Source organism: Scardinius erythrophthalmus, assembly GCF_964197995.2.
Source record: "Scardinius erythrophthalmus genome assembly, chromosome: 14".
NCBI lineage: Eukaryota > Metazoa > Chordata > Actinopteri > Cypriniformes > Leuciscidae > Scardinius > Scardinius erythrophthalmus.
The window spans coordinates 25,042,268-25,067,673 of NC_138234.1; the positions used below are offsets into that span (position 1 = coordinate 25,042,268).

A 25,406-nucleotide genomic window follows, 5' to 3' on the forward strand; every position below is an offset into this window, starting at 1 on the left:
TGAGGGGAGTTCGAACCCTAAATCTCTCCTTTTAACAAGTCTACGCACTTCCTTCCTTTGCCTGGTTAGGCCTTGAGGGTGCAAGAAGCATTTTTCAGGGAGAAAGAAAGAGACGAAGCTGACCTCAGCTGCCATATAGGAAGCACCGTATGCAATGCCCCGTGAAAGGGAGCTGTGAATGCTGTTTTAAGATCTGATTGGCTGACTTCTGGGAGTCAGGATGCACATTTATCAGTCCTCCAGGAACCAGAGTCATGTTTAAAAGGTACCAGGCTGCTACAATGAGCACTTTTGAGAAAGAACTAGTCACTGGAATTGCGAGATTTGTCATGTAAAATCTTGAATCTTGGTTTTAGGCCATTTTTGAGTAAGTTCACCACTGGTCAAAAGTTTGGGGTCGATAAGATTTTCGATAAGTCATCGTCTTTATATAATAATAACAGAAATGTTGTGAAATATTATTACAATTTAAAATAACTGTTTCTATTTGGATATATGTTAAATGTGATTAATTCCTGTGAAGGCAAAGCTGTATTTTCAGCATCATTACTCCAGATTTCAGTGCCACATGACCCTTCAGAAATCATACTAATATGATTATTTGGCATTATTAATTTTCTTCAAAAAAAATCTTCCTCACCCCAAATGTTTGAGCGCTAGCGAGATTGGATCCTTGGATCCTATTTCCATCACTTTTAAGTCTGTTTTTGCTTCAAAGTAATTAAACAAAAGGAGAAAAAGTTTAAAATACAAATAAAGTCATTATGCAAAATATAGTGACGGTTAGCCTTTTATTCGTTGACTCTGAGGCAGACATGGTCTTCCATAGTGATTGGTCGCTTCCAATGTCAGTAAGATTCTCTTGCTGTCTAAGTGAGCGCTTCTTGGCTACAACCAAGCGAATCGGACAAATGTGCAAGACAATTGATTGATGAAAGCAAATAATGATCTTGTAATTATAACCTTTGTAATGATTCGTGACTGCGTATAAATTAATAAATGTTTACGCTCATCTTCTCTCCGCTAACAACCCGTCATCCACCTCGTACGTCCATGTTATTATTACGTTTTCTGGTATCTTCAGGGGGCTAAAACCTCAACTTCACCGCTGCAATATTTATGAAGTGCCAAAACACCGCATTCTTCCAGAATTCATGACAAGACATGGAGTTTTTGTCTATTTGTGCATTATTTATGAATGAAAAAAGGCCTTTGTGGACGTTCTCCAGCTGCCCATCTCTTCTGATCAAACAGATATTGTTACCACTGAAATAGCAGGCTTAGGAAAAAATAAACGCAGCCTGCCAAAAGACAGCCGAGCAGAGAGACAGGAGAATATGAGAGAGAGAAAATATGTACAAGAACGAGCCTTACGAAAACTCACACGCTATCTCCAATTGTGGCTGCTGCCCAGCCACGGGATATCATCTATCAGTGGACAAATGCAGGGACGAGAATGCTGCTTCTCAAATGAAATAATATATCTTTGAAAGCCTACGCCTGCACCAGGCCCAAAGCCCATATATCAAGTCTGAGCGGCTGGTGGATCCGGTCCAGGGGCCATTAACCTCCCACCTGTTTCCCCCCCCTGTCCTTCACCACGCACCCCTGCCCTTGGTGCCGCTTCTGGGGCTTGTTCGCCCCCCCCCGTGCGTTCCAGGCCCTCCCCCCTCACGCCACACGCCGATGTAAAGCGGAATAATTCAAATCCGGTGGACCAGGGACACGGTTACAAATCTCCGGCGGTGCGTTCGCGACCGAGGCTGTTTGTCAGGACACTCGCTTGGCTTGACCTCAGGCCCGTCTGCGAGTCACGGGGAGGGCAGGAGACACCGTGGCCGGTCTGGGTAGTATATGTGGAGATGAAGCTGGGGTGGGGGGGGTATAAATCGTGCACAAGTTCACAGATCACGACCGCAACGCCTTATTAATTTCTGCAGATATACAACGGCCTCGGAAATGACAGTGTCTGACCTGAACCTCTGAAATGTCGACTGGCGGATTAACAGAACAAGAAAATGAATGAGAAAAAGTGTTGCATAGCATGAAAATATTAATGGAGGGTGAAAATAATCCTCTCGCAGTCAATATAAAATTAATACAGCATTATACGTTAATATGCAGTGGCACTTGCTTTTTCAGTGGCAACATGATTTTTTTTAAAGAAGTCTTATGTTCACCAAGGTAGCATTTATTTGATAAAAAATACAGTAAAACAGCAATATTGTGAAATTTTAATTTTAATTGTAATTTTAACATATTCAGTGTCACATGATCCTTGGGAAATTATTCTAATATGCTGATTTGCAGTTTTGTGATGCAGTTTTTTTTAGGATTCTTTGGTGAATAGACAGTTAAAAAAACAGCATTTATTTGAAATAATATTTTGTAACATTATAAATGTCTTTCACTTTTGATCAATTTAATGCACCCTTGCTGAATAAAAGTATTAATTTCTTAAAAAAATAATAAAAAAAAACTTAAAAAATAAAGTAGAATAACAAAACATCAAACCAAGTGGCATTTATTTGAAATAAAAAGAGCGAAAACACAGTTTGCAAGCAAAACGTTTCACAATCTGTTTGCAGATGCCACTTGGTTGGATATTTTGATTCTATTACCGAATACAATGAAATTCAGACTTTTTTTGAGAGTGACTTAATAGCCCAAAAACTTTTTGAGGCCACTGTATAATAATAGATTTAAATCCGCAGAATATATTAAGTGCTATAGACACAATATGGGATTTTTTCTGAAAGTATGGAATACCTGCGAAAAAAAAAAAAACATAGTTAAAACGGTTTTACTATGAAGTTTAGAAGCTTCATTTTTTTTTAAATAAAATTATACAAATATGTTGTGTAACATAATTTGCATAATATGTAAGGGATAATGTAGAGCGAGGCGGTTGTTATCCGCTTCGCGTCGGGGTCCTGATCAGCCTGTCGGGGTTGTATTCGCTATAACAACCGCCTCGCTCTACATTATCCCGCTTATTACATGGCTACCTACCAAATAAATCAATAATTTGACACAAAATATTGATTTAAAAAGGAGTTTATTGATTTAAAAACGATTGTATTGCTTCCACTAAAGAAAGTAGTCCATTCCATCTCTACGGTTAGAATCCTGCGTCCATAGCAACGCTCCGTTTTTCATGGCAACGGTGTGTTATACTTAGCAGCGGAAATAACAGACCGCATTCAACATTAGAATTCAACCAAGCCATGTAATAAAATGTATTATATACCATTTTGAACACTGTAAAAAATGATATGATCAATAAGTTATGACAACATGTTTTTACATTGCTTTAACTCATCAAAATAAGTTAAGCTATTTTCAACTTTTTATAAGTTATACAAGATTCGACTCGTGTTTTAAGTCAGTTTAATGTAATTTAAGTTGAAATGACTTAAACTTTCAAGTTGGTTGTACTTAAAAATTTAAGGCAGCAACATTTTTTACAGTGATACTGTAAAAATATATAAAACCCCCAGTGCAGTTGAACATAGCTTCAGTGATCTAGACACTATAACACTGAGAGTGAGAGAACGTCCCCTATCTCCTGTCCTCTCTCCCCTCACAGCTGCTTTTTCAATAAGCACGAGCCTCACGGCTGGGTGCAGGCTGGAGAACAAGGCCCTAATACAGTGCTGCTTTACTTAATGGCAGGCCTGGTATTGTCATTCAATTCACTGTAGGGAGAGAGAGAGAGAGAAATGGGGGAGAGAGAGAGAGAGAAAAAAGTGTCCCCGAGCAACCGTGAAAGAATAAAAATAAATATTGGCGCCACATGTCAGGGTATTGTAAGTTTTGCACGGTTGACTTTTATCAGCTCGGAGGACTAAATTTAAGGCAGTCCATTTGGGGTCGCTTTGTGGCACAGTATCAGCGGTGATTAAGTTTACCCGAGTACATTGTGTAAGACGCACGAATTACGTGGAATCCTCACAAGAACGATTAAGCCTGCGGTGAATCTGTGCGTTTTAATGCCATTGTGTGCTGAGGAAAAGCTAAGTGCACGCATCCTATCCGTCAAACAATAGCCCGTCGTCCACAATGAAAGGGTGATCTCTCTATGGATGTGAATCACTCTCCATGTTATGGGCCGGGCAGCAAAGGACAGAGCCAGGGGAGGACAAGCACGCACACCAGCTTCATACCAGCTCATATTGTCAATGCAAACACTGGGAAGCTTGCATCTGTTTCCCCCCCAACCCCCTAAACATGACTCCCACCCTTACATGACAAACCAGCCAGACAACAGGGATGCTGCTGGCACGCACCTTCAAACACACACATAAAACAGCAGTTTAGCATTTTCATAACACACAAAGAACAATTAGTTTATGTACAACATTGCTTTCTTTAGCGAGCTATCTGAGAGACCATTTTGATGTACACTGTCAAAAAAATTGAGGCCTTTTTTTAAATACAATCAACTTGGATGTTTAGGTAATATCAACTTAAATTAAATGAGTTGAAAAAATCTTGTACAACTTATAAAAAAAGTTGAAAATGGCTTAACTTTAAAAAGTTAAAGCCACATAATAACACGTAGTCAACTTATTGATCATATAATTTTTTACTGTGTAGTTTTACTTGCCATTTTGCTCATTAACCCTATAAAGCCTACCGTACTCAAAATGATAAGGCCTTTAAACTTGATAAAACATTTGCTGAAAAACCTGTTGTACACAATCTACTACAAGCCTTCTGTCATCTGATCCATAGTTTATACTTTTTTGGCAATTAAACGTCCTTTTGATACAATTCTAAAAACGTCCACCTTCAGGTCAGGGTACACGTCTTTTTTGTGTGAAATCTTCACAGATTTTTATCAAGTAAGAATATCTAGTATATTTCTAGTAATATTTCAAAATAAACACTTACTGGACTGAAACAACTTAGGTGTACTTGATTATCTACATGTATAATTTATTTTATTTTTTTAGAAAAATCATGTTAAAATGTGAATATCAAAACTGATACTTCAGGCTTTTGAGGAACGTCACATCTCTCGATCATCATTGCATTGAATTGCATTATATGTTTTGCCCCCACAATAAAAACTATAGAGCTTTGATCATAAAACTAATCATTTAAATATCATCTAACTAAGACATATTAGTGACAACTGATATTTATATGTATTTTATGCAAGTTAAACTGTAAGATTTAACTGATTTTAACTGATAACTTATTTCCTCAGTTGACTTACCTTAAAAAAGTGAGGAAACCCGTTGCCTTAAATTTATTAAGTAAATAAACTTCATGCGTAATTGACATTTTTTTAGGTTTTTTTTACTCCTTTATCATATTACTCTATATAAGGAGGAAAAGTTTGATGTATCAAATATGATACTCATAGTTTAATAAAGTAAAACAAAAACTGTTTATTTCATATGTCAGGCTTTTACAGGGTTAAAAGTAAAAATGTTTTCTTTAAAAAGGTCAGCTGGTAGCTAAGCTAATTTTTCACCTCTTCCTCTTCCTCTAAATTTCACAGATTCACTGTCGCCCAAGTGTGAGAAATCGGAATGTTCCTCTCATGTTTGTTTTTTTCATGTGTCTGAAGACAATAGTGAGCTCTCTTCAGAGATCCCATCATGACCAAATATTTATGAGAGCTGTAACCAAGTCTAACTTATGGAAACTAAATCTTTAAACACTTGGCAGACGTTTCACACCGGGCTGTATTACGGGAGAAATTCTTTTGTTCTTACGAGGCTAATAATAGGACAGTAAATGTAGATATATTTATAGCCGACTACCACCCTCCCAGACAAGCCTTATATTCACTTGTATTTCCTGTGTTTATTATATGCTACCCACCACAGCTCTGTCATTAACTAACTCACAGAATATTCGCAAAACATCTGTTTATCTATTAATCATGTAGATAAAGCATTTATTGATGTCTGTGATGTTGTTGGGTGATGTACTACACATATATGAGCTTTCTATGAGCTGGAGTGTGAGTGTGTTTGTGCTACGAACATGCTAGCATATGTTAGCAGCAATTGTTTACACAGGTGTCGCTGTATAACCATACTAAACTGTTAGCGTAGCATTGCTAATGCTTGTGAAATTGAAATTGTAGATTTCACTTATTTGCATGTTGATCTGTAGCACCTTTGGAGAAATCCACAACTCACTAAATTCACATTCTAGGAAATATAGCTACATAAATATGAGGGGAGGCTTTTCACAGCATCCATTTACTCCATTTCTATGCCATTAAATCTGAATATTTATCTCTTGCCTTAATGTTCCAGCTTTATTTGAGCTCTCGATAGATGAAGCTTGTTAAAACCACAACGTTATGTGGGATAAACCTCGATCAGCATCACAAAGCTCCGTGGGTAACAATAGCTGTACAAGTGTTCGCTAATTAGAGTCAGGAGTGGGTTCAGACTTTCTAGTGCTACCTTTTTTTTGTTTGTGGTTTTTCTGTTAGCGCTCCAGCATATGATTTAGCGAGGGCACATGAGAGCTGCGCTAATTACAACTTCACCGCCACACTACGACTGCTAATGTCAAATTCGACAGCTACGCCCTTGTCTCTTTTAACATCTATTGTGCAAAACAATTAGCCAGGGCGAGAAAGTAGTCATAACATCAAGGAGAGGCTACTCCACCGTGGCGAAAGGTGAAGTGCAAACACAATTAAAGGTAAATGATACAGACAGCAATTAGCCACACACAAATGCTAATCCACGCTAAAGTGGGAATACAATGCTTGAGCTAAAGAGCGCGAGAATGGATAATAAAGCTCTATAGGTAAGAGCAGAGGGAAGAGCGTAACATTCGGCTTTGAAAACAGCATAATTTAATTATGTTGGGGAAAAAATTGTGCACACAAAGTTTTATATGTAAATCTAATAGTTTAAAGAAAATGTAACCTCTGATTGATGGTAAATTGGTGGATAAAGATTGATGAAAACAAATTTGTTATTGTTCTCTGAAATGTACTGTATGACAGTATTTATTTTCTATTTCACATGACATTATTTTGACAGTATCGCAACAACGTCAGAATTTACTACATATTTCAAATGTAGTCATGGTCAATCCTCAGTATAAATGCATTCTAGTCCATCTCATGAGCTGTTGAATGTAATGAGAGGAAAACAATAAGGTGCCTGTAGCTGTACGAGCACAAAATGAATGATTTGAATTGGGTGCTGTCAGATTTCCCAGTGGCATATCAAAACATGTCACGGGCGGGTAAAATACAGCATGCTCACGACCAAAATCTTTCACAAAGGCAGACATGCACGAGTTACTAAAACCCTCACAGTCTTCTCAATCCCATCAATATTTCTGTCAGGCAGATGTGTATAGAGAAAAAAAGGTTAAAACAAGTGAAAATAAAAAATGAATGACACCAGACTGGCCTCTTCAGCTGGTGTAGTAAATCGTCAATTATAGATCAGTGTGTCAATACATCATTCGAAAAACTAACACAAATACACTATGTATTTTTCAGGCCATCCCAAAAAGTCCTCACAAATAGCCTTGAGACATTATTTATGGAAAACTAATTAGCTGTCCCGTCAAAGGGGAACATTTGTCTCATTCATATTAATACTTCAACTAGCGCACTGTAGTGTTGAGAAAAATGCATGCTTTATACCGTAAGTAAGATTAATCAAAAACATGATATTCTTCTAACACGTGCTCAAACCAGACGTGATACGATAAGATTCCAGCGACAAGCAATTTGTTAGTCCACTCCTTACGCAATGTAAAAATCACAGCCAATCAGAAGAGCGTGTGGGCGGAGTCTCTGAATAAGTACATAATCAAATTCATAAATAGCTATTACACAATTTTAACATAATAAAAAAATACATACCAAGTGACTGAAAGACTTTGTCATAGAATACAGATTTTTGTTCACATTGAGTTGACACTTTGAACCTTAAATAATCCTTTAATTTGTTTTCAAGATCTGAATTATCCATTGTCGCTTTCAGTATGGCTATAAAGGTCACGCAAAATGATATTCAAACGCACATTAGATACTTTTAACATTAAATAAACCACATAACCAATGCCTGAGATTATCAATGTCATACTTTGTATGTTGCCGTTTCTAAAATAGAATTGTTGCGTATCGCCACGCCTGGCACGATTGGCTGGTTAGGGCAAAAACTCTGATTAACATATAAAAAGATACCTTTTATCGCGTATCGCGGTGTCACGTCACATCTGGTTAGGACATGGTGTAAGTGTACTTGATGAGTAAATTCCTGTTCACACCAAAAAATGCTAGCTATAACGATATTAGCATCCACACCAACGCACCTCATCTGCCACTTTAAAGGAGGAAAGATTCTGATTGGCTGTCAATATTCTTAATCATACATCAGTTCTGAAAGTGATTCCAACAATATCGTTCCTCTGTGTCGTTACAGTAATAGTTCCCGTAGAATTAGAACGATTATTAAAACTTTATGGTTATTGTTATCGTTATAGTTATCGCCCTTGGTGTGAACGGTCCTTAAGTCTCATGTTGTTACTAAACTGCAGTACTATTCGTTGAACAACTTAATTCTGGTATTTTCCCAGATTTGTCCTGAATTTTAGGCCAACAGACATCCCATGCTGATTCACAACGCTATGTAAAATGCTTTTAGATCACTTGAAGTTTACGACCACCAAACTTGACTTTCTTTTCAGACCAACGAAAGCGTCACGTACCTTCAGTTCTCGGAAGAAGATGCTGCTCCTGGCCCATTCTACGATGGAGAACAGTGTCTGGTCGGCCATCTTGCACATGAGGCCGAAAGTGTTGAGTTTCTCGTGCTTGCTTCGACTGGCCTGCTCCTGCTGCAGGTATGCTAGGATCTTGGTTTGCACCTGGGGCTCGTCCGGCTCGCACTTGAGCAGCTCCACCACCAGGTGAGGGAAGCTGGGCGGCGATCCGCCCGTGTAGGCTTCTACGTACGGATAGCCCATGAGGGACTCCGGCGAGCTTGTGTAGGGGTCGGGGTACTCTGACTTGATGGTGCGGCTCTGGAAGTGGCCGTATGGCTGGTAGCCCTGCAGTCCTCCAGGGTGCGGCGGCATGGCCATGCTGACCGGCGAGGTGACGAAGGGGCTGCGGTCAAAGTCTGCAGGTGGCAGGCCTGCGCTTGTGGAGCTATGGTGGTGGTGATGGTGGTGGTGGTGGTGGTGGTGGCTCAGTGGAAGCCCCTTGGAGGCCGAATGGATGTTCTGAATGGCAGAGGTAATGGTGAGGTCCGCTGGGACGGTTTGCATGGCTTGCGTCATGGCCTCCAGCTTGAGTCCGTTGGCCCGGATCAAGGCTTTCTTCTGTTGCTTGAGTGCCCGGTCTCGTTTGTACATGGGGCCAAACTTGTTGCGACCTCCTCTCATTCGATCGGCCCTCACAGCTTATAAAAGGTAAAACACAACATGAGATGGGTATTAATTCATCGGAAAGAAGTTTTGAAGTTTAGTACGCAGTGTCAATTGATCTATACCACAGCAGAGAAGCCATTAAACTGGCCACACGCTTTTAGGGCAGTTGCTTATTTGCAACAAGCAATGGGTTGTAAATTTCATGAGTGAATTTGAATTGTGAATTGACCCGTTTTTTCAAAGCCAGACCTAGAGCGAACTCAGCATAATCAAGCCAGAGGACACAATTTAGAGAGAAACGATGCTAATGATTCAATATTAAACTGAAGCGAGACAAAGTCAAGCGGACGAGATCATCATTATGGCAAATAAATGAAGAGAGCGCCTTTTGCCCGGAAGTGACTCTGATCCCCGCCACAGGGCAGTAGACTCCACTTTCGTCTGCTGGGTCCCATGTTAATTATTTATGCTTAATTATTCCTCTTTTATGCTCCACGTTGTAGGCAGGTGGATGGCTGGAGGATCCAGCAGGGTGTTAAACACACAGCATATGCGGAGAGCATGCGTTTGTAGACGCGTGTGCGACTTGACCAGCGTGAACGTGCTCGTTAAGCCGTAATATCTCACGAACAGTGGATCTTAAAAAAATTAAACAATTAAAAGAAAACCCCCCGTCCAACAGCTGCCTTGGGAGTGATTTTAATGGTCTTTGTCACAGCGGTGAGTGTGTGTGTGGTTGTCACTATGTGTGTGATCTGATTGATCTGGTGAGAGAGGGGAGGCAAAGTGTTGCCAGAGCGATCCCGCTGACAGCTCTCGTAACATCCGAGGATTATTCCTGGGCAACTTGGTAGGAGATTTTTCTTTTTTTGGGAGTGGGGGTGGTGATTTTGTGGTGATGTGGTTGTTAAAAATGTATCCAATCAGAAAAACTGTGGTAAGTTTAACTATTAATGATTCCAAAGCAACAGGGTAATTAATGATCTGGAAACTAATAGTCGGCCCTTATGGGAAATCACAATTAGACCTGCGACTCAGATCATGAATGCATGTCGTACCCCACCCCCCCCCCCCCCCCACTCTGTCTGACACCATCCCCCTCTTCCTTTTTGTCTTCTGATAAGATTTTTTTTCTCACAGCGTCTAATTAAACAAGGTTACTTACATGCATGTCATACTGATTTTTTTTTGGTACAAGACAAGGGAATTTATGTGTGTTTCTGGCTGTATTCATAATAGTACCACACTACTATTGCTGCAGTATAGTATGTGTACTATGCATAGTATGCTAATTTTCTATAAACTAATACATTTGCTTTGCAAGTGGATTTCTAGTTATATTGAAAATAGCATACTACAATATTACTAATAATGCTGCTGTATAGTATGTATACTATACACAGTATGCACATTTTCTTTATGCATAGAATGATCTTCTGCTTGAACTAGTATACTACTTGTACTATTATTGCAGTATATAGTATGCATACAATCGCGTACTACATTTCTTCTAATATTCAGAATAGCATACTGCTATATTACTTCTATTGTTGCAGCATATAGTATGCATACTATGCACAGTATGCATAACCTTCTATGCATTTTTGGCTGTATGAAACAGCATACTACTTTGACTATTGTTGCAGTATTTAGTATGCATACTTATACTATAGAAAATTTTTTAGTATGCGTATAATGACATTCTGTGTTTCTGGCTATGTTCGGAATAGCATACTACCTTACCACTCTTACTATTGTTGTAGTATATACTTTGTGCAAAGAACGGCCTACTACATTTACAAAAAAAGCACACTACCCTGAATAGCATGCTCTATATCCCACAATGCAATGCATTCATCTTGACCTTCAATTCCTATGCTGAATTCAGAACCGCATACTTGCATACTACTCTTACTATTTTTACAACAGAAAGATGTGCTAAAAGTAGTATACTAGTATGCTGTTCTGAATTCAGCCTAAAACAATATCAGCAGCAATTAAAATTTGTATTGAATTTAATTGGGATTCCAAAGATGTATACTAGAAATTTGATCAAAATGCAAAATAAACATTTATTTTCAACATTAAACATGATGAGATAGCATACTACTTTTTGGAACAATAATTTATTGCGGAATAATGCACCTACTACGATTTTTATAAATGATAGAATACATTGTTCAGTATTCAGTATGTAGTAGGCTAGTATTCTATTTCGAACACAGCCTGTTTCTTTTATGTAAACTGTGCGAGTTTGTATTTGTGCGAGACGTATGTGTTTGTAGCCTGTATCGAGCAAGTCTGTGTATGTGTACACATGAGTTATAAAACCAATTCGTGACTTATTCAAATGGCTTGCGGAAAGCAATTGCCTTGGTAATAAAAGCAGTTGCCTGATCTAATTTACTTGAATTGGCAGTCCATAGATGTTGTTTGTTTGTGCGTGTTTTGCGTCTCTGTAGACGGGGGGACCGTCTGGGCAGATTCGAGCGCTGCTTATTGTCTGATTTATGTGTGTTTAATATACAGGAATATTAAGCGTTGCTTGGGCGAGAATCCCTGTCCTATCACAGGCATATGAATGCCTCCCTTGGCCGGCTCCTGACACACAGTTTGTCATGTCCGCCGGAGCTCTACTCTAAAGGTGCGTCGTTCCATGCGCACACATGAATAGCTATGATACCTATGCATAAGTAATGGGACAGCTTGCTGCCGCCACCACCAGAGGCTGGAGATGGCAAACGAGTCTCAGCCCCAAAAAATGACAAAGTGCGCAATGCAAAGCGTGGAGTAAATATCCACAGTAAAGCCGTGCCAGATTGTCAGATTCATCAAGGTGCTTAATATGGATAACAGACGCTTGATGAAATCTAAACTATTTTACGCTCCACTGTGCACAACATTGGGCTCGAATTGAATGAATAAGCGCACAGGCAAGGCTATGTAGCTTTCTTTTCACTTCCTCAACTCAATACTGATTATATGATGGTCAGAGAGGTTGGATTCTCTTCCTTAATCTGAAACTGAGCCACAAATATATAAAGGAAGATAATTACAGGCCTTCCCAGGAAGACATAACACGCTCTCCCGTGCTTTTTTGAGAACTTTAAAACAGCAGCCTTTCCTTATCTGTATTGATAATGGAGCTTCCATGGAGACATGGAAGGCCACTTGTCTGTGTCACACTGATATGAATGTTTTGTTTTGCTACTTACACAATTATGGCGAGTATTGCACTCAAATCTGTTTGCTGAAAGCTTCAGATAATACATAAAGTAAGATTTAAACTGAAGCATTTATTTCCGGTATGTCCATCATTACAAAATTCATGGTGTGCAGGATCCCCAACTTATAGGAAAACTATACTTTATTATTCTTAAAAATGATCCATCAATTCTTAAAAATGCCATTCATTTAATGACAAAATTATGTCATAAGTCATGGATCGCAGTCCATCACTAATGAATCATTTTGTCATAAAATTGATGGCAGATTTAAGAATTTGAGGTTGTTTAAATAAAAAAAAAATACATATGATAATAATGGTAACAATTTATCGCTTACCTATTAGTCAGGGGGCCCAGCTTTCATATATTAAATATTTGTATTTAATATATAAAACATATATATATTTTAAATTATGTCATACAGTACATGATACATTTTGTGACAAAATTATGTCATAAGTCATGGATTGCAGGTCCATCACTAAAAATTCATTGTATTTTTTTAAATATTAAAAACAACTTTAAATTATTACATTTTAAGTAAAATGTAATTAAAACTGCCATCAGTGCATCACAAAATTTTGCAATGATGCATGTTTTTATACTAATAAATATAATTCCATTAGCAGTAGTTCTGTGTTTTCAAGCGATATGCATGAAGCTTACTGCTGCGGTTTGTATTCAAAACAGCATTTTGGTTAACATTTTCCATCTCTGCAGCTTTCCTTAGCAATCAGAAGAAGCCTGTGGGGAGTATTAGCGAGCGCTCATCTCTTTGGACGGGTCTGACAGTGCGCTGGAGGGCCTCGTATCCTGTTGGTAGCATGCGGTAGCAAATCAAAGCCAGCTAGCTATAAAACGACACTGCTAGAAATTCTGCCCTCCAGCAGTTAAACAATTAACAGTCGTACATCTACATACTAAGAGGAAAGAATCGTGTAGTAAGCATGTAGAACTCTTAGATGGTAGTTGGTTATGTGTTATTTCCAACCTGTTTGACATTCTTTCTTCAGGTGGACACAAAAGAAGATGTTTAGCAGAATGTTCACGCTGCTCCTTTCCTGTCAAGCTCCAAAAAGTGAATAATGACTTATATTTTAGTCTATTCCTGTATGAAGACTTGGAATATAGTGCACAATTCATATGTACCACTTTTTTTTTGTAAAAAATAAATAAATTACTGCCTTAATTTTTTAAGTACAATCAACTTGGCTATTTAAGTCAATTCAACTTAAATTACATTAAACTGGCAAAAAAAAAATGAGTTGAATCTTGTTTGAATCGCTTAACTTATTTTGATGAGATAAAGTAATGTAAAAAAAAAAGTGTTATACCTTATTGGTCACATCATTTTTTTTATGGAAAAGAGCAGTGAGAACATCCTTCCTTTTGTGTTCCACAGAAGAAAGAACATCCTACGGGTTTGCGGGTGAGTAAGTGATGACAGAAATGCTCTTTAAAGAGCTAAAGCTGTGTTCAGTTAGAGGAAGAAATGCATGGATGAACTAAAAAGACTTCTTACCCTCCAGTTTCATGCCGACAGTGAGGCACTTCTGGAAGCGACAGTAGGGGCAGCGTTTCCGCTGGGTCTTGTCTATTTGACAGCTCTGGTTCTCTATACATGTGTAGCGCTTGTTGTTCTGCACCGTGCGCTTGAAGAAGCCCTGCAGAGTGAGGTGAATGAAGATGTCAAACTTCTGACCTCCGGTGTTTGTTAATGTGCTATTCAGCCACAGACAACCCACACACACGTATGAAAAAAATTCCATTCACACAGAAAAAAAAAGAGGTGTTACACACTGCCACACAAGTAGACACGTATAAAAGTAGAGCCACGGGCAGAGAAACGCTCCCTCAGCAGTCGATGCTCACTTGGATAAACACAAACACACACACCCACACAAAAACTGACATGTGCACCCACACACACACTTGACATGAACAAACAGAAATACAGGCTGAGGCTGGATAGAAACAGATTGAGAAATGTGAGATGCCGACCAGAGAGTGTACAAAATACTTTAGGTGACCCGCTTGATATCCTGGCTAATATAAAGATCCCCTTCACCCGCATTTAGCATTGTGACATACTAATACTACATATTTTACGTCTCTCCTTGAGCTCCTCTTGGAGTAATTATGACCAGAGGCTGTGCAAGCCATAAAAGCTAGAAGAAAACAAGATCTTTCAGTGCGAAAGGAAACTCAGATTTGGTAGCGTTTTTTACGTTTGACTAATTTTGTTCATTAAAGCATATATTTTACTTTGAACATCCAATCAGGGGCATGCAAACATCAAAATGTCTACCAAATAAATTCCTGTTGATCCTATTATTCATACTGCAGAAGCAAAAAAGAAACTGAAAAAAAAAAAAAATCCAATAAATTATATCCATAATTTACAGCCGTAGGATTACAAGATTCCACCTGCAACTGTTCTGAATTCATTTTCAGGGCAGGAGAGAATCAAACGAAGAACGGCATTAACTTATTCTTGATCAACACCGTAGGGAGACCGGCCCATTTAAAACTAAAAGGATCAATACTGGCCAGAACTCAAATAACACACACACACACACACACATGGCTGTAACATAAAGTGCTTAACCTTGAATGTAGGCTATATCATAAAAACAAGTCAAACTTGAAATTAAATATGTAAGAAACATGTTAAATATAGCATATTAAAATCATAAACGGAATTTAAAATTATATTTCAATTCTTTTAAATGATAATATCATCTTTGTCAAAACTCAAAAAGACCAGATCATTTTTTCACGTTGTGCTTCACTCTTAAAAATGAAGGTTCTTTATTGACGTTGCTGGTTCCACGAAGAACATTTAACATTCTATTCCACGGAAGGTTCTTTATAGTGGAAAAAGGTTCTCTATATTAAAATGATCTTTACACAAGTAAAAAAATGGCTTAGTTAGCCATTAAAAAAATAGTTAAAAGGCTATTTGGAAAACCAAAAATGGTTCTTATATAGCATTGCTGTGAAAACCCACTTTTGGAACCTTTATTTTTAAGAGTACAGTGTGTGTGTGCGTGTGTGTGTGTGTGTGTGTGTGTGTGTGTGTGTGTGTGTGTGTGTGTGTGTGTGTGTGTGTGTGTGTGTCAAAGACTATGGATTTTCCAAAATATCCATTTAGAACATTTTCTTTGTTTACTCAGCCAGCATAACACCATCCCATATAATGCTAATAAATAACTCGGAAAAGTCCACATTAATTGTGTTTTTTAATCAAATAAAAAACTTGGTTTAAAAAATGAATAACAGGAGCACATTAGATCAGTTGTACTGGTTTTGGACATCAAGTGGCAACCCAACACATTACAATTATAGATATGCTGTACATATATTTATATAAATATGTCCCTAAAATCAAGTTAATCCATTTTTTGACGTTTTTCAACATTTTGCCAATTGTCAACAGATGAATTTGCTTCAAAATACCACTTGAGTGGCCTTTGAGGTCAACAACAAAATGTATGGAATGCGTTTTCTTCTCTCGTTAAAAAGAGACAAAGCAATTAATTTTGCTGTTCTAACAATGGAAAATGATATAGCTCGTTTTTTATTTGCACTTAGAATTGTTTTTTCACCTTATCAGAACAGACCCGGGACCCGTTTGTAGGTCACGACGACCCACCAGTTGAGAAGTTAAAAACAGCTGATGTTACGCACCTTACAGCTCTCACAGGTCAGTAACCCGTAGTGATATCCGGACACCTTGTCTCCACACACTGGACACATTTCGTCTAAGTCTTCGTCGTAAGAGTAGTCCATCATTTTAAAGTGGGGGGCTGAAAATCACAATCAAAACATGAGTACTGGGTAACAATTCACATCACAGAATCCACGTTACACATATGTTTTTGTAATTATTTTAAGTGATGGGAGAACTTTTAACATTTAAAAAGATAGGCTACTTTTCTAGTAGAACCCAAAAACATGCACACTCATCTGAAGAACCTAAAAAACAAGTCAAGAACTGTTAAAATATCTAAACAACCATATAGCTAGCTCAAAAACCCAGAGAAAATATTCCTGAACGCTTGAAGAACCTTTATTTTTAGGCGTGTAAAGCACATATTTATATTTTAAATATTCTAATAGTTCCTTTTTTATATATATCTCCGATACCTTCAACGTGTAGCCTGCAGTTTTACAAGCAAGTAACAAAAGTAGAGGGATCACAAATGGTGAGCTTTGTAAAATCCTAGCCCTAAGACTAAGAGTGAATTTTCTGGAAGTATATGCAGTTTTGGGTCTCTGGGAAATAGCCGAAGCTTTTGAGTCGGGTCTTGGTCGCAGACAGGGCAAAACTTCAGTTTCGATGTGGTTAATATTCATGATGGCTTGCAAATTGGTGAGGGAGCGCGAGAGAGAGGCTGCTGTCTCGCGCTGGAGTGGAACGTTTAGCCACGAGGCGAATAAAAGCAAAACAACATGTAAATACACGAGTAATGTGTAGTGCTACCACAACAAAACATATGTCTTTTGTTTATCTGAGACTATTCTTTTCTCTATAAAGAATATAAATATGTTCTAATTTCAATTCATCTTCATCTTTTAATTAGCATTAACATGGACGAAGTCATGCAGTTTGAGCGTTCTAAATAGAACCATCAGCTTCCACATAGTGTTTTTGACGTCAACCGAAATGTGAAGAAAAAAAAAAACTTCGTTTGAAAAAGAAACATCTAGGCTACTGTGAAGCAAAACTTTAAGCTATAAAACAGAACGGATTCGTTTATAATTACTCATTATTCTTCTAATATGCCCATGAGTTCAATATGTGCAAAAATGTATGTTTTCAGAAGCGCAACAAGTGGTTTTCTTTTTTTTTTTTTGGTGTTTTTTTTTTTTTTTTTTTTTGAGAGTGTGTTTTTAAACGGCTGACATTTATGTAAAATAAATAATTCCACGAGCATTTCGTCTGAAGCATTTTCATATCGTCGATAATTCCATAATTTTTATTTAATTTTAAAATGTGACTGAAACATGCCGGTCTGACACGTTCCTTGATTTGTAAACAAATCGTTATTCATAACGGCGTACGCTGGCTTTGTTTTATGACGTGTGCTCGAGCAACGTAAAATAGAATAGAACAACATTTAAATATTTGAATTTGAAAATACATTATTATTATTATTATTTTTTAAAAAAAGCTCTTAAACTAGGCTACAGAACATTCCACGAATTTCTCACCTGGAATTTTTTAATTTGGAATTTCTCCCCTAGCCTATTTAAAAAATATTGCTCGAGTATAATAATAGAGCATAATCGGGCTGTTCCAGACACTTATATGCCCGTGGAGATACAATTTGTTTTATACGATCTTTGAAAAAAATAAAACGTTCTTCTTTACGAGACAATCATTTGTCGCGGGGTTCTCGAGTTGCTGTATGATTCTTTGGAGATTAAAAAGTTGCATTATGGGTTGGTTCTTCAGATGTGTATTGGTTCCACTACAGATATGGTTTTCTAAATCTATTCTGCCCTAACTGGAACCTTTATTAAAAAGTGCAGCTTGACAGGCTATCCTATTTTGGACTAGCAGATTAATGTTAGCTCTGTCATAGTCATTATTATGGTTTCGTTTTCCCCTTCTGTTGTAAATACTAAGAGCAAATTCATTGGCAGGTGATGCAGATCATGTTGAGTTTGTCTGAGTTCACTAAGCTCAAAATAATTCACGCTCTGCTGTTGCGCTGCAATTTACTTTGTTTCCAAATGTATCTTTACGCGGTTTAAGTGCGAGTAATTTATAGTAAAAGTAAACGCAAATATTTAGTTCTAATGCTAAACTTAAGTTATATGTGTGGTGGCATGTAATGCAATGCATGTTCGTAAAAATATCTGACATTGGTGAGGCGTAATATTATGTGCATGAGTGAAGGAAGGTGCATGGCGGACATTATCTGACATCTATGCCGCTTACCTTGCATGTTTCCAGGCATATGCCCCTGTTCCCCATGCGATCGAGCGAGTCCCAGAGATTCTGACTCGACTTTAGGCAGCATGACAGCTCTGCTGAGCCGATGATGAGCACGCGCCGCTCCGCCTGCGCGCGAGAGGAACACCAGAGATTCTCAAAAACACCGTCCAAACGTCCGAAACTAATCCTGTGCGCGTGGCTCTACTAGACGGCTTGAGTTCGACTGCCCCTCTTTTTTTCTTCTAGTTGTTCACAAGCTGCGTAAGTTCATTCGGGTGGTCTTTGCAGCGACTGTGATGCTGGTCTTTAAACTGGAGTGCGCGAACTGTCAGGAACTTCGCACGAGCCCCTCCTCCGCGCGCTCTGTGTCGCTCTATCTGTGAAGTTCAAACGGCTCCTCGCTGCTTTGTTACGCTGCACTGACACCACGTCGACCAATCAGCGCTGAGATCGGTGCGCCGGCGTCACGCGTTCGTCCAATCAGAATCGAGCCCGAGAATCAGCGCCTCCGCACTCCGTTCGCTTGCAAACACAGACAAACTAAACTAATTGAACATTACGAGACACGCAGCGCTGATAACTGGAGCACCGGGAGGTTTGTGATGATGTACCGGAGGGTGAAATATTTGTGTGTATTACAAAAAAATATTGATGCAGAGGAACGGTAATAGAAAGCAGGACAAAATGACACAAGATTTGTTCTAAAATTGACTTTTTAATTTAGTCGCGATCTTAATGGCATTAACATGCTCTTTAAATGCTCTGTGGTGTTTTAAAGTTGAATTTATAGAAAAAGAAAGAACAAGAAATACTAGTAAATGTCTTGTGTATGAAATTGTACAATGAAAATAATAGTTTTGTCCTTTATTTATTTTATATAGGCTATTTAAACATTTAGTAATTTTATATGTTTTTCATTTAAATTGTATTTTAATGTAGGAATAAAATATTTTGGCGAATAATGTGGGGAAAAATGATGAAAAAAATGTGAGTTCTGTGCGTGATGTTATCATGGCAATATACTAATATAATGCGGCTAATAAAATCATAAAACTCCTTTAAACAAAACATATGACATGATAACATAGGCACAATAACGAAAATAGTTGGCACATACGCAGTATTTACATACATAAGCCAGACAATCAACACACACCCGTTAAAAACTCGATTTGTAGTTTCCTTCCATTTCGATCTCACACACCTTTATATTTCAAACATTTCACCGTTCAAGAGAGTTAAAATATTTTCCTTTTATAGACATATTATGTCATATTAAATAGGCTGTTATTCTATAATAACAATAATAAAATCTTAGTGCTACTTCAAAATTATTATTATTATTAGCCTATACATTCCGCTTCTTTGTCAGCCGGCTTATCAGTAACAAAACAGCACGATAAAAAGCCTAAAATGCCGTTATTGCATGCGAATGCAATATATAACACGCTACATCCTGGTTTTTAAAAATAAATCAAATCTAAATACCACTGAATGATGATAAAACATCATAAAGATGTTCAGAAGATAACACATCTGGCCAGTTCAAATCTTTAATTTGATCTCCCTCACATGCCCATATTCTGTTCAAATCTATTGAATATTACAGTTAAGATGAATGAATAATGTCATTCCATCATAGCAAATATTCTACTTACCCAAGTGTTTACTGGAGTCCCGTTGTCCTAATTCACTCTCAGAATTTCTAGCAACAGTGATCCACCTGAGCAACTACATCCCACAGGACATCTCCATTCTTCCAAACTTTTCAAGCTTCATCAATAAGCTTCATCCAGATTCCGTGAGGTGTTTTTGACATCTCTCCCTTTACTTTCACACACGCCACTCACTCACCCCTCATCCCCCCCTCACCGTGACCTGCACTAAACCTGCATATCTCACCTACTCAACAATATTAAAACTTCTGAGGTTGATAGGTTTGCCCAGATCACGTGGAGTTGGACAAGATTGATAAGAGCCAGTTATAAAGTGACACACAGATAGATAAGGCAGAGCGGACAGATAGGACTGAAGGAATGATTAACCGGAGGTGAGGAGTTAGAACTGCCGTCCGAGGCAATGACTGAATGGAAATAAGACAGGTGGTAAAATGCAAGATCAAAAGAGCGCAGGTTGATACAGGGCCGCAAACTTTGAACTGCTCCTGCCGAACAGCAGCGCGCAGAGAGCATGCTTTATATGATGTGTGGCTATCAGGCCGGACACGCGTGTTCAGCGGGATAACACATGTAGATTTACCTGGAGATGTTCCAGGATAGTCACAGACAGGCCCTCCCCCCCTCACAGATGTAAATAAATGGAAATGCAAACAAACTTCCTATATGTATTATGTTCCATATACTATATGCGATTTTACAGAGGCCTAAATGTATTTATTTATTTATTAAACTGTATAAATTGTAGTATTTATAATTATATTAGGCCTATACTAAAATCTATTATATTTATTATATATATAAAGATTATCTATCTATCTATCTATCTATCTATCTATCTATCTATCTATCTATCTATCTATCTATCTATCTATCTATCTATCTATCTATCTATCTATCTATCTATTGTCTTTTTGTCTATCTATCTATCTATCTATCTATCTATCTATCTATCTATCTATCTATCTATCTATCTATCTATCTATCTATCTATCTATCTATCTATCTATCTATCTATCTATTGTCTTTTTATCTATCTATCTATCTATCTATCTATCTATCTATCTATCTATCTATCTATCTATCTATCTATCTATCTATCTATATATTGTCTTTTTGTCTATCTATCTGTCTGTCTGTCTGTCTGTCTGTCTGTCTATCTATCTATCTATCTATCTATCTATCTATCTATTGTCTTTTTGTCTATCTATCTATCTATCTATCTATCTATCTATCTATCTATCTGTCTGTCTGTCTGTCTGTCTGTCTGTCTGTCTGTCTGTCTATCTATCTATCTATCTATCCGTCTGTCTATCTATCTTTCTATCTATTGTCTATCTATCTATCTATCTATCTATCTATCTATCTATCTATCTATCTATCTATCTATCTATCTATCTATCTGTCTGTCTGTCTGTCTGTCTGTCTGTCTGTCTGTCTGTCTGTCTGTCTATCTATCTATCTATCTATCCGTCTGTCTATCTATCTTTCTATCTATTGTCTATCTATCTATCTATCTATCTATCTATCTATCTATCTATCTATCTATCTATCTATCTATCTATCTATCTATCTATCTATCTATCTATCTATCTATCTATCTGTCTGTCTGTCTGTCTGTCTGTCTGTCTGTCTGTCTGTCTGTCTGTCTGTCTGTCTATCTATCTATCTGTCTGTCTGTCTGTCTATCTATCTATCTATCTATCTATCTATCTATCTATCTTTTTGTCTATCTATCTATCTATCTATCTATCTATCTATCTATCTATCTGTCTGTCTGTCTGTCTGTCTGTCTGTCTGTCTGTCTGTCTGTCTGTCTGTCTGTCTGTCTATCTATCTATCTGTCTGTCTGTCTGTCTATCTATCTATCTATCTATCTATCTATCTATCTTTTTGTCTATCTATCTATCTATCTATCTATCTATCTATCTATCTATCTTTTTGTCTATCTATCTATCTATCTATCTATCTATCTATCTATCTATCTATCTATCTATCTATCTGTCTGTCTGTCTGTCTGTCTGTCTGTCTGTCTGTCTGTCTGTCTGTCTGTCTGTCTGTCTGTCTGTCTGTCTGTCTGTCTGTCTGTCTGTCTGTCTATCTATCTATCTGTCTGTCTGTCTGTCTATCTATCTATCTATCTATCTATCTATCTATCTATCTATCTTTTTGTCTATCTATCTATCTATCTATCTATCTATCTATCTATCTATCTGTCTGTCTGTCTGTCTGTCTGTCTATCTATCTAAAATGATCATTTCTGAAGATATGATCTCTTTAGACAGATTTAAATCCTCAAAATTAAAAATGTTTCTCTTTTTCTTTCTCTCTCGGTTTCACTTAATCTGCAGCGCTCTACACAAAAGAGCAATTTTGTGCAAGTTGAGGGGCAACAATGCCGTCTAAATTTGGCGACAAAAGATAAAGAGTCTCGGGACAAGTGGCCTGGCAAACACAGGGCTGTTGACTGAAGCGCGGGGACCTAATGACCCTCATGTCACTGTCCCACAGCAGCTACAAGGGAGAAGACAACAGAGTGAGGCCGTCTTGACTACCATAAGTGGACGTGCGCTGATAACACAAGGGGTACCTGAGAGCTCTTTGCTTACCAGAGAGATTACCGGCCCGCTGAGGCTCAAAGCTGGGGGATTTGTCAACTTAACCCCTGTCCCCGCTCGCTTTTTTCCCTTCAGCCGTGTTTTACGATGCTGGATGGACCCCTGCACTAAACACAGAGGTCTTTACAGCAGAATAAAACATGGTTAAGTGTAGCAGGGCTGGGGTCAAGGCTTCAGTCGTGGTGAAGAGGGCTTCAGGAGCTAATGAAACCGGCATCTTGCACTGCCAGACATGCTTAATAATCTATTCAAGTCATGAAACATGTTCATATCTGCAAAAATTATGTGGTGACTTGAAAAATTTGTTGTTCTTCTACCTAACTGAAGAAATATATATGTATTCAGACACGTGTGTATATATATATATATATATATATATATATATATATATATATATATATATATATATATATATATATATAAGTGCTGTCAATTGATTAAAGAATTCTGTAATAAATAGCACCTAACTTTAAAGTTTTTAATATATTTTTATATTGTAATAATTTCATATTTAATCTTTCACATATTGACGTAGAAACAACATAAAGACAGTAGACTATATTTTAAATATTTGTTTAATGGCATCTTTTTTATGGATGAAGGCCAGTATCATCAATTTGATCTGTGCTTGCGAGTATATATATGTGTATATATATATATATATATATATATATATATATATATATATATATATATATATAGCATTATTATTAGTAGTAATTTTATTAGTCACATTGGTGACTTTGGCACCTAGCACTGCCTTATGCTGCCTTATATTTTTATGACTATAGTTTCAGTTTTATTGTACTATTAAAATCATTGTCCAAAATGATGTGGTCATATAATTCAGTAAAAACAAGGTGGGACGCATTTCTTTTTCTGATAAAAATCTGTGGCAGTATCACTGGACACGTGCTGAGTTCACAGAATCTGCACACAAACAAACCACCCATTTTCACCAATTTGGGACGACCATCATTCAAAATGTTCAACATCTCCCTTCCATATTTGTTTATTACATTTTTCGGCTAATTTATACTTGCTTTCAGCGACCAATCAGAGTTCTGTTTAACCTGAAATCAGAGCGGAAATGTGCGAATTCACCAAGATAATGGTTTAATTAATCTATTGTATTCCAAGGTTAAAATTTGACATGATTTCTATAGTGAAAACTATTTCCTTTTGCTCTCCCACTTGTATTTCTGTCTTTCATTGTACAAGACAACAAAGCTCGTCAACTGATGGGTTGCTCCATCCGAACCCCTGTCGATAAGTAGTTCTAATAGTGTCTAAAAACCTTACGTGTGATATAATGTTGACATTTGAAGCGTAAAATGCGATGAGCATGTTCTCACGCTTCCGCTTCAAAGCCGTTGAAATGCACCTACATGAGGAGATGATGGAAAAAAAAGCCAAAGGGCGTGGGATGTTGGGATTCAGTAGATATTTCCTGGCTGTGACAGTGCTAACGCTTTGTTTTGTGTAGTGTTAGATGAGTGAAACGAGTGTGTGCGTGTCGTTTTGTTGACCTTCTGTGGCTGTCATCAATGAACAGTAAGAACAAGGGGATGGCCGAGATGAGAGTCGAGACTGAGAGCGAGTGTTGTCGGGCATTGTTGGGAGAGTAAATAGCACCCGGAGCCTGGGAAAGGGCTGGGATGTGTGCCACGGCATCTCTGAGTCATACGGTCCGCTTATCGTGTTTGTTTCATGTTTCTACCTACGACGTGTTTGCATTAGCATTCCTGCGCTGTACCCCTGCACCACGCATGTTCCCAGCAAAAGGAACGTCAGCTCCCGTCCGATCGGATCTGTGCTGTCCGTGTTTAATTAAACCCCATATGTTTTCTTCGGTTTCTCTCCTCGTCTTCTCTGGCAGAGGAAGAGAAAAACGAGAGAAAACAAGCTGCTGGATCCATTAGCGGGTCAAGCAACAGTCATTGTTCATTGCTTCCTATATGCTTCTATTTTCAAGAGCTTCGTGGAACAATAGTACTCGCGGTTCTGTCAGGTGTTTGCGACGCCACGAAAACCAAAACAAAGCACACGAGAGGCAAACAAAACACAGTTTGACACTTTCTAAACGACAACATGGGAAATCGGGTTTGATCCTGATCCTAGAGTTGAGTCAGAAACTGGCTGCAAAAATTTAAAATGTGTGTTTGGAACGTTGAAAGCGAATGATGAGGATTGTATCACACTCTTCAGTAAATGGATGAGGTATGTTTTGAACGTTTTGAAGGCATTTTGGTGCTCATGTGGGAAATCCAGGATCGAATCGGGCCCACATTTCCAGTCATGCCCCCCCCCCCCATTATTTTCAGTCCTCGCTCTATTATTATCTTAGCTGAATGTCTGAAAGTATAACATTATGGTTGTAAATATGAAAAAAAAAAAACATGCTTGAAATGTCGAAAGGGGACGATGAGTATAGCAAAGCAAAAATTATACATTTGACATGGCAAACATTGTATTCATTTTTACATTTGAGGCATTTTGAGCTGACACATGGTGCTCCTGTGGGAAATCTAGGTTCGAATCGGGCTCACATTTCGCCTCATTT

General features: G+C 37.9%; 1 protein-coding gene across 1 annotated transcript in view; it reads right to left on the bottom strand.

Annotated features, from left to right (window-relative positions):
- Nucleotides 1–20,451, bottom strand: part of nr5a2 (nuclear receptor subfamily 5, group A, member 2) — a 55,082-nt gene extending 34,631 nt beyond the window's left edge. The window contains exons 1-4 of the mRNA XM_081384151.1: nucleotides 18,553–20,451; nucleotides 16,293–16,411; nucleotides 14,125–14,266; nucleotides 8,713–9,407 (exon numbers count right to left, since the gene is read on the bottom strand). Of these exons, the coding sequence (XP_081240277.1) occupies nucleotides 8,713–9,407; nucleotides 14,125–14,266; nucleotides 16,293–16,411; nucleotides 18,553–18,634 (1,038 nt within the window). The 5' untranslated portion in view covers nucleotides 18,635–20,451. The remainder of the gene's footprint in view (nucleotides 1–8,712; nucleotides 9,408–14,124; nucleotides 14,267–16,292; nucleotides 16,412–18,552) is intronic.
- Nucleotides 20,452–25,406: the final 4,955 nt, after the last annotated feature.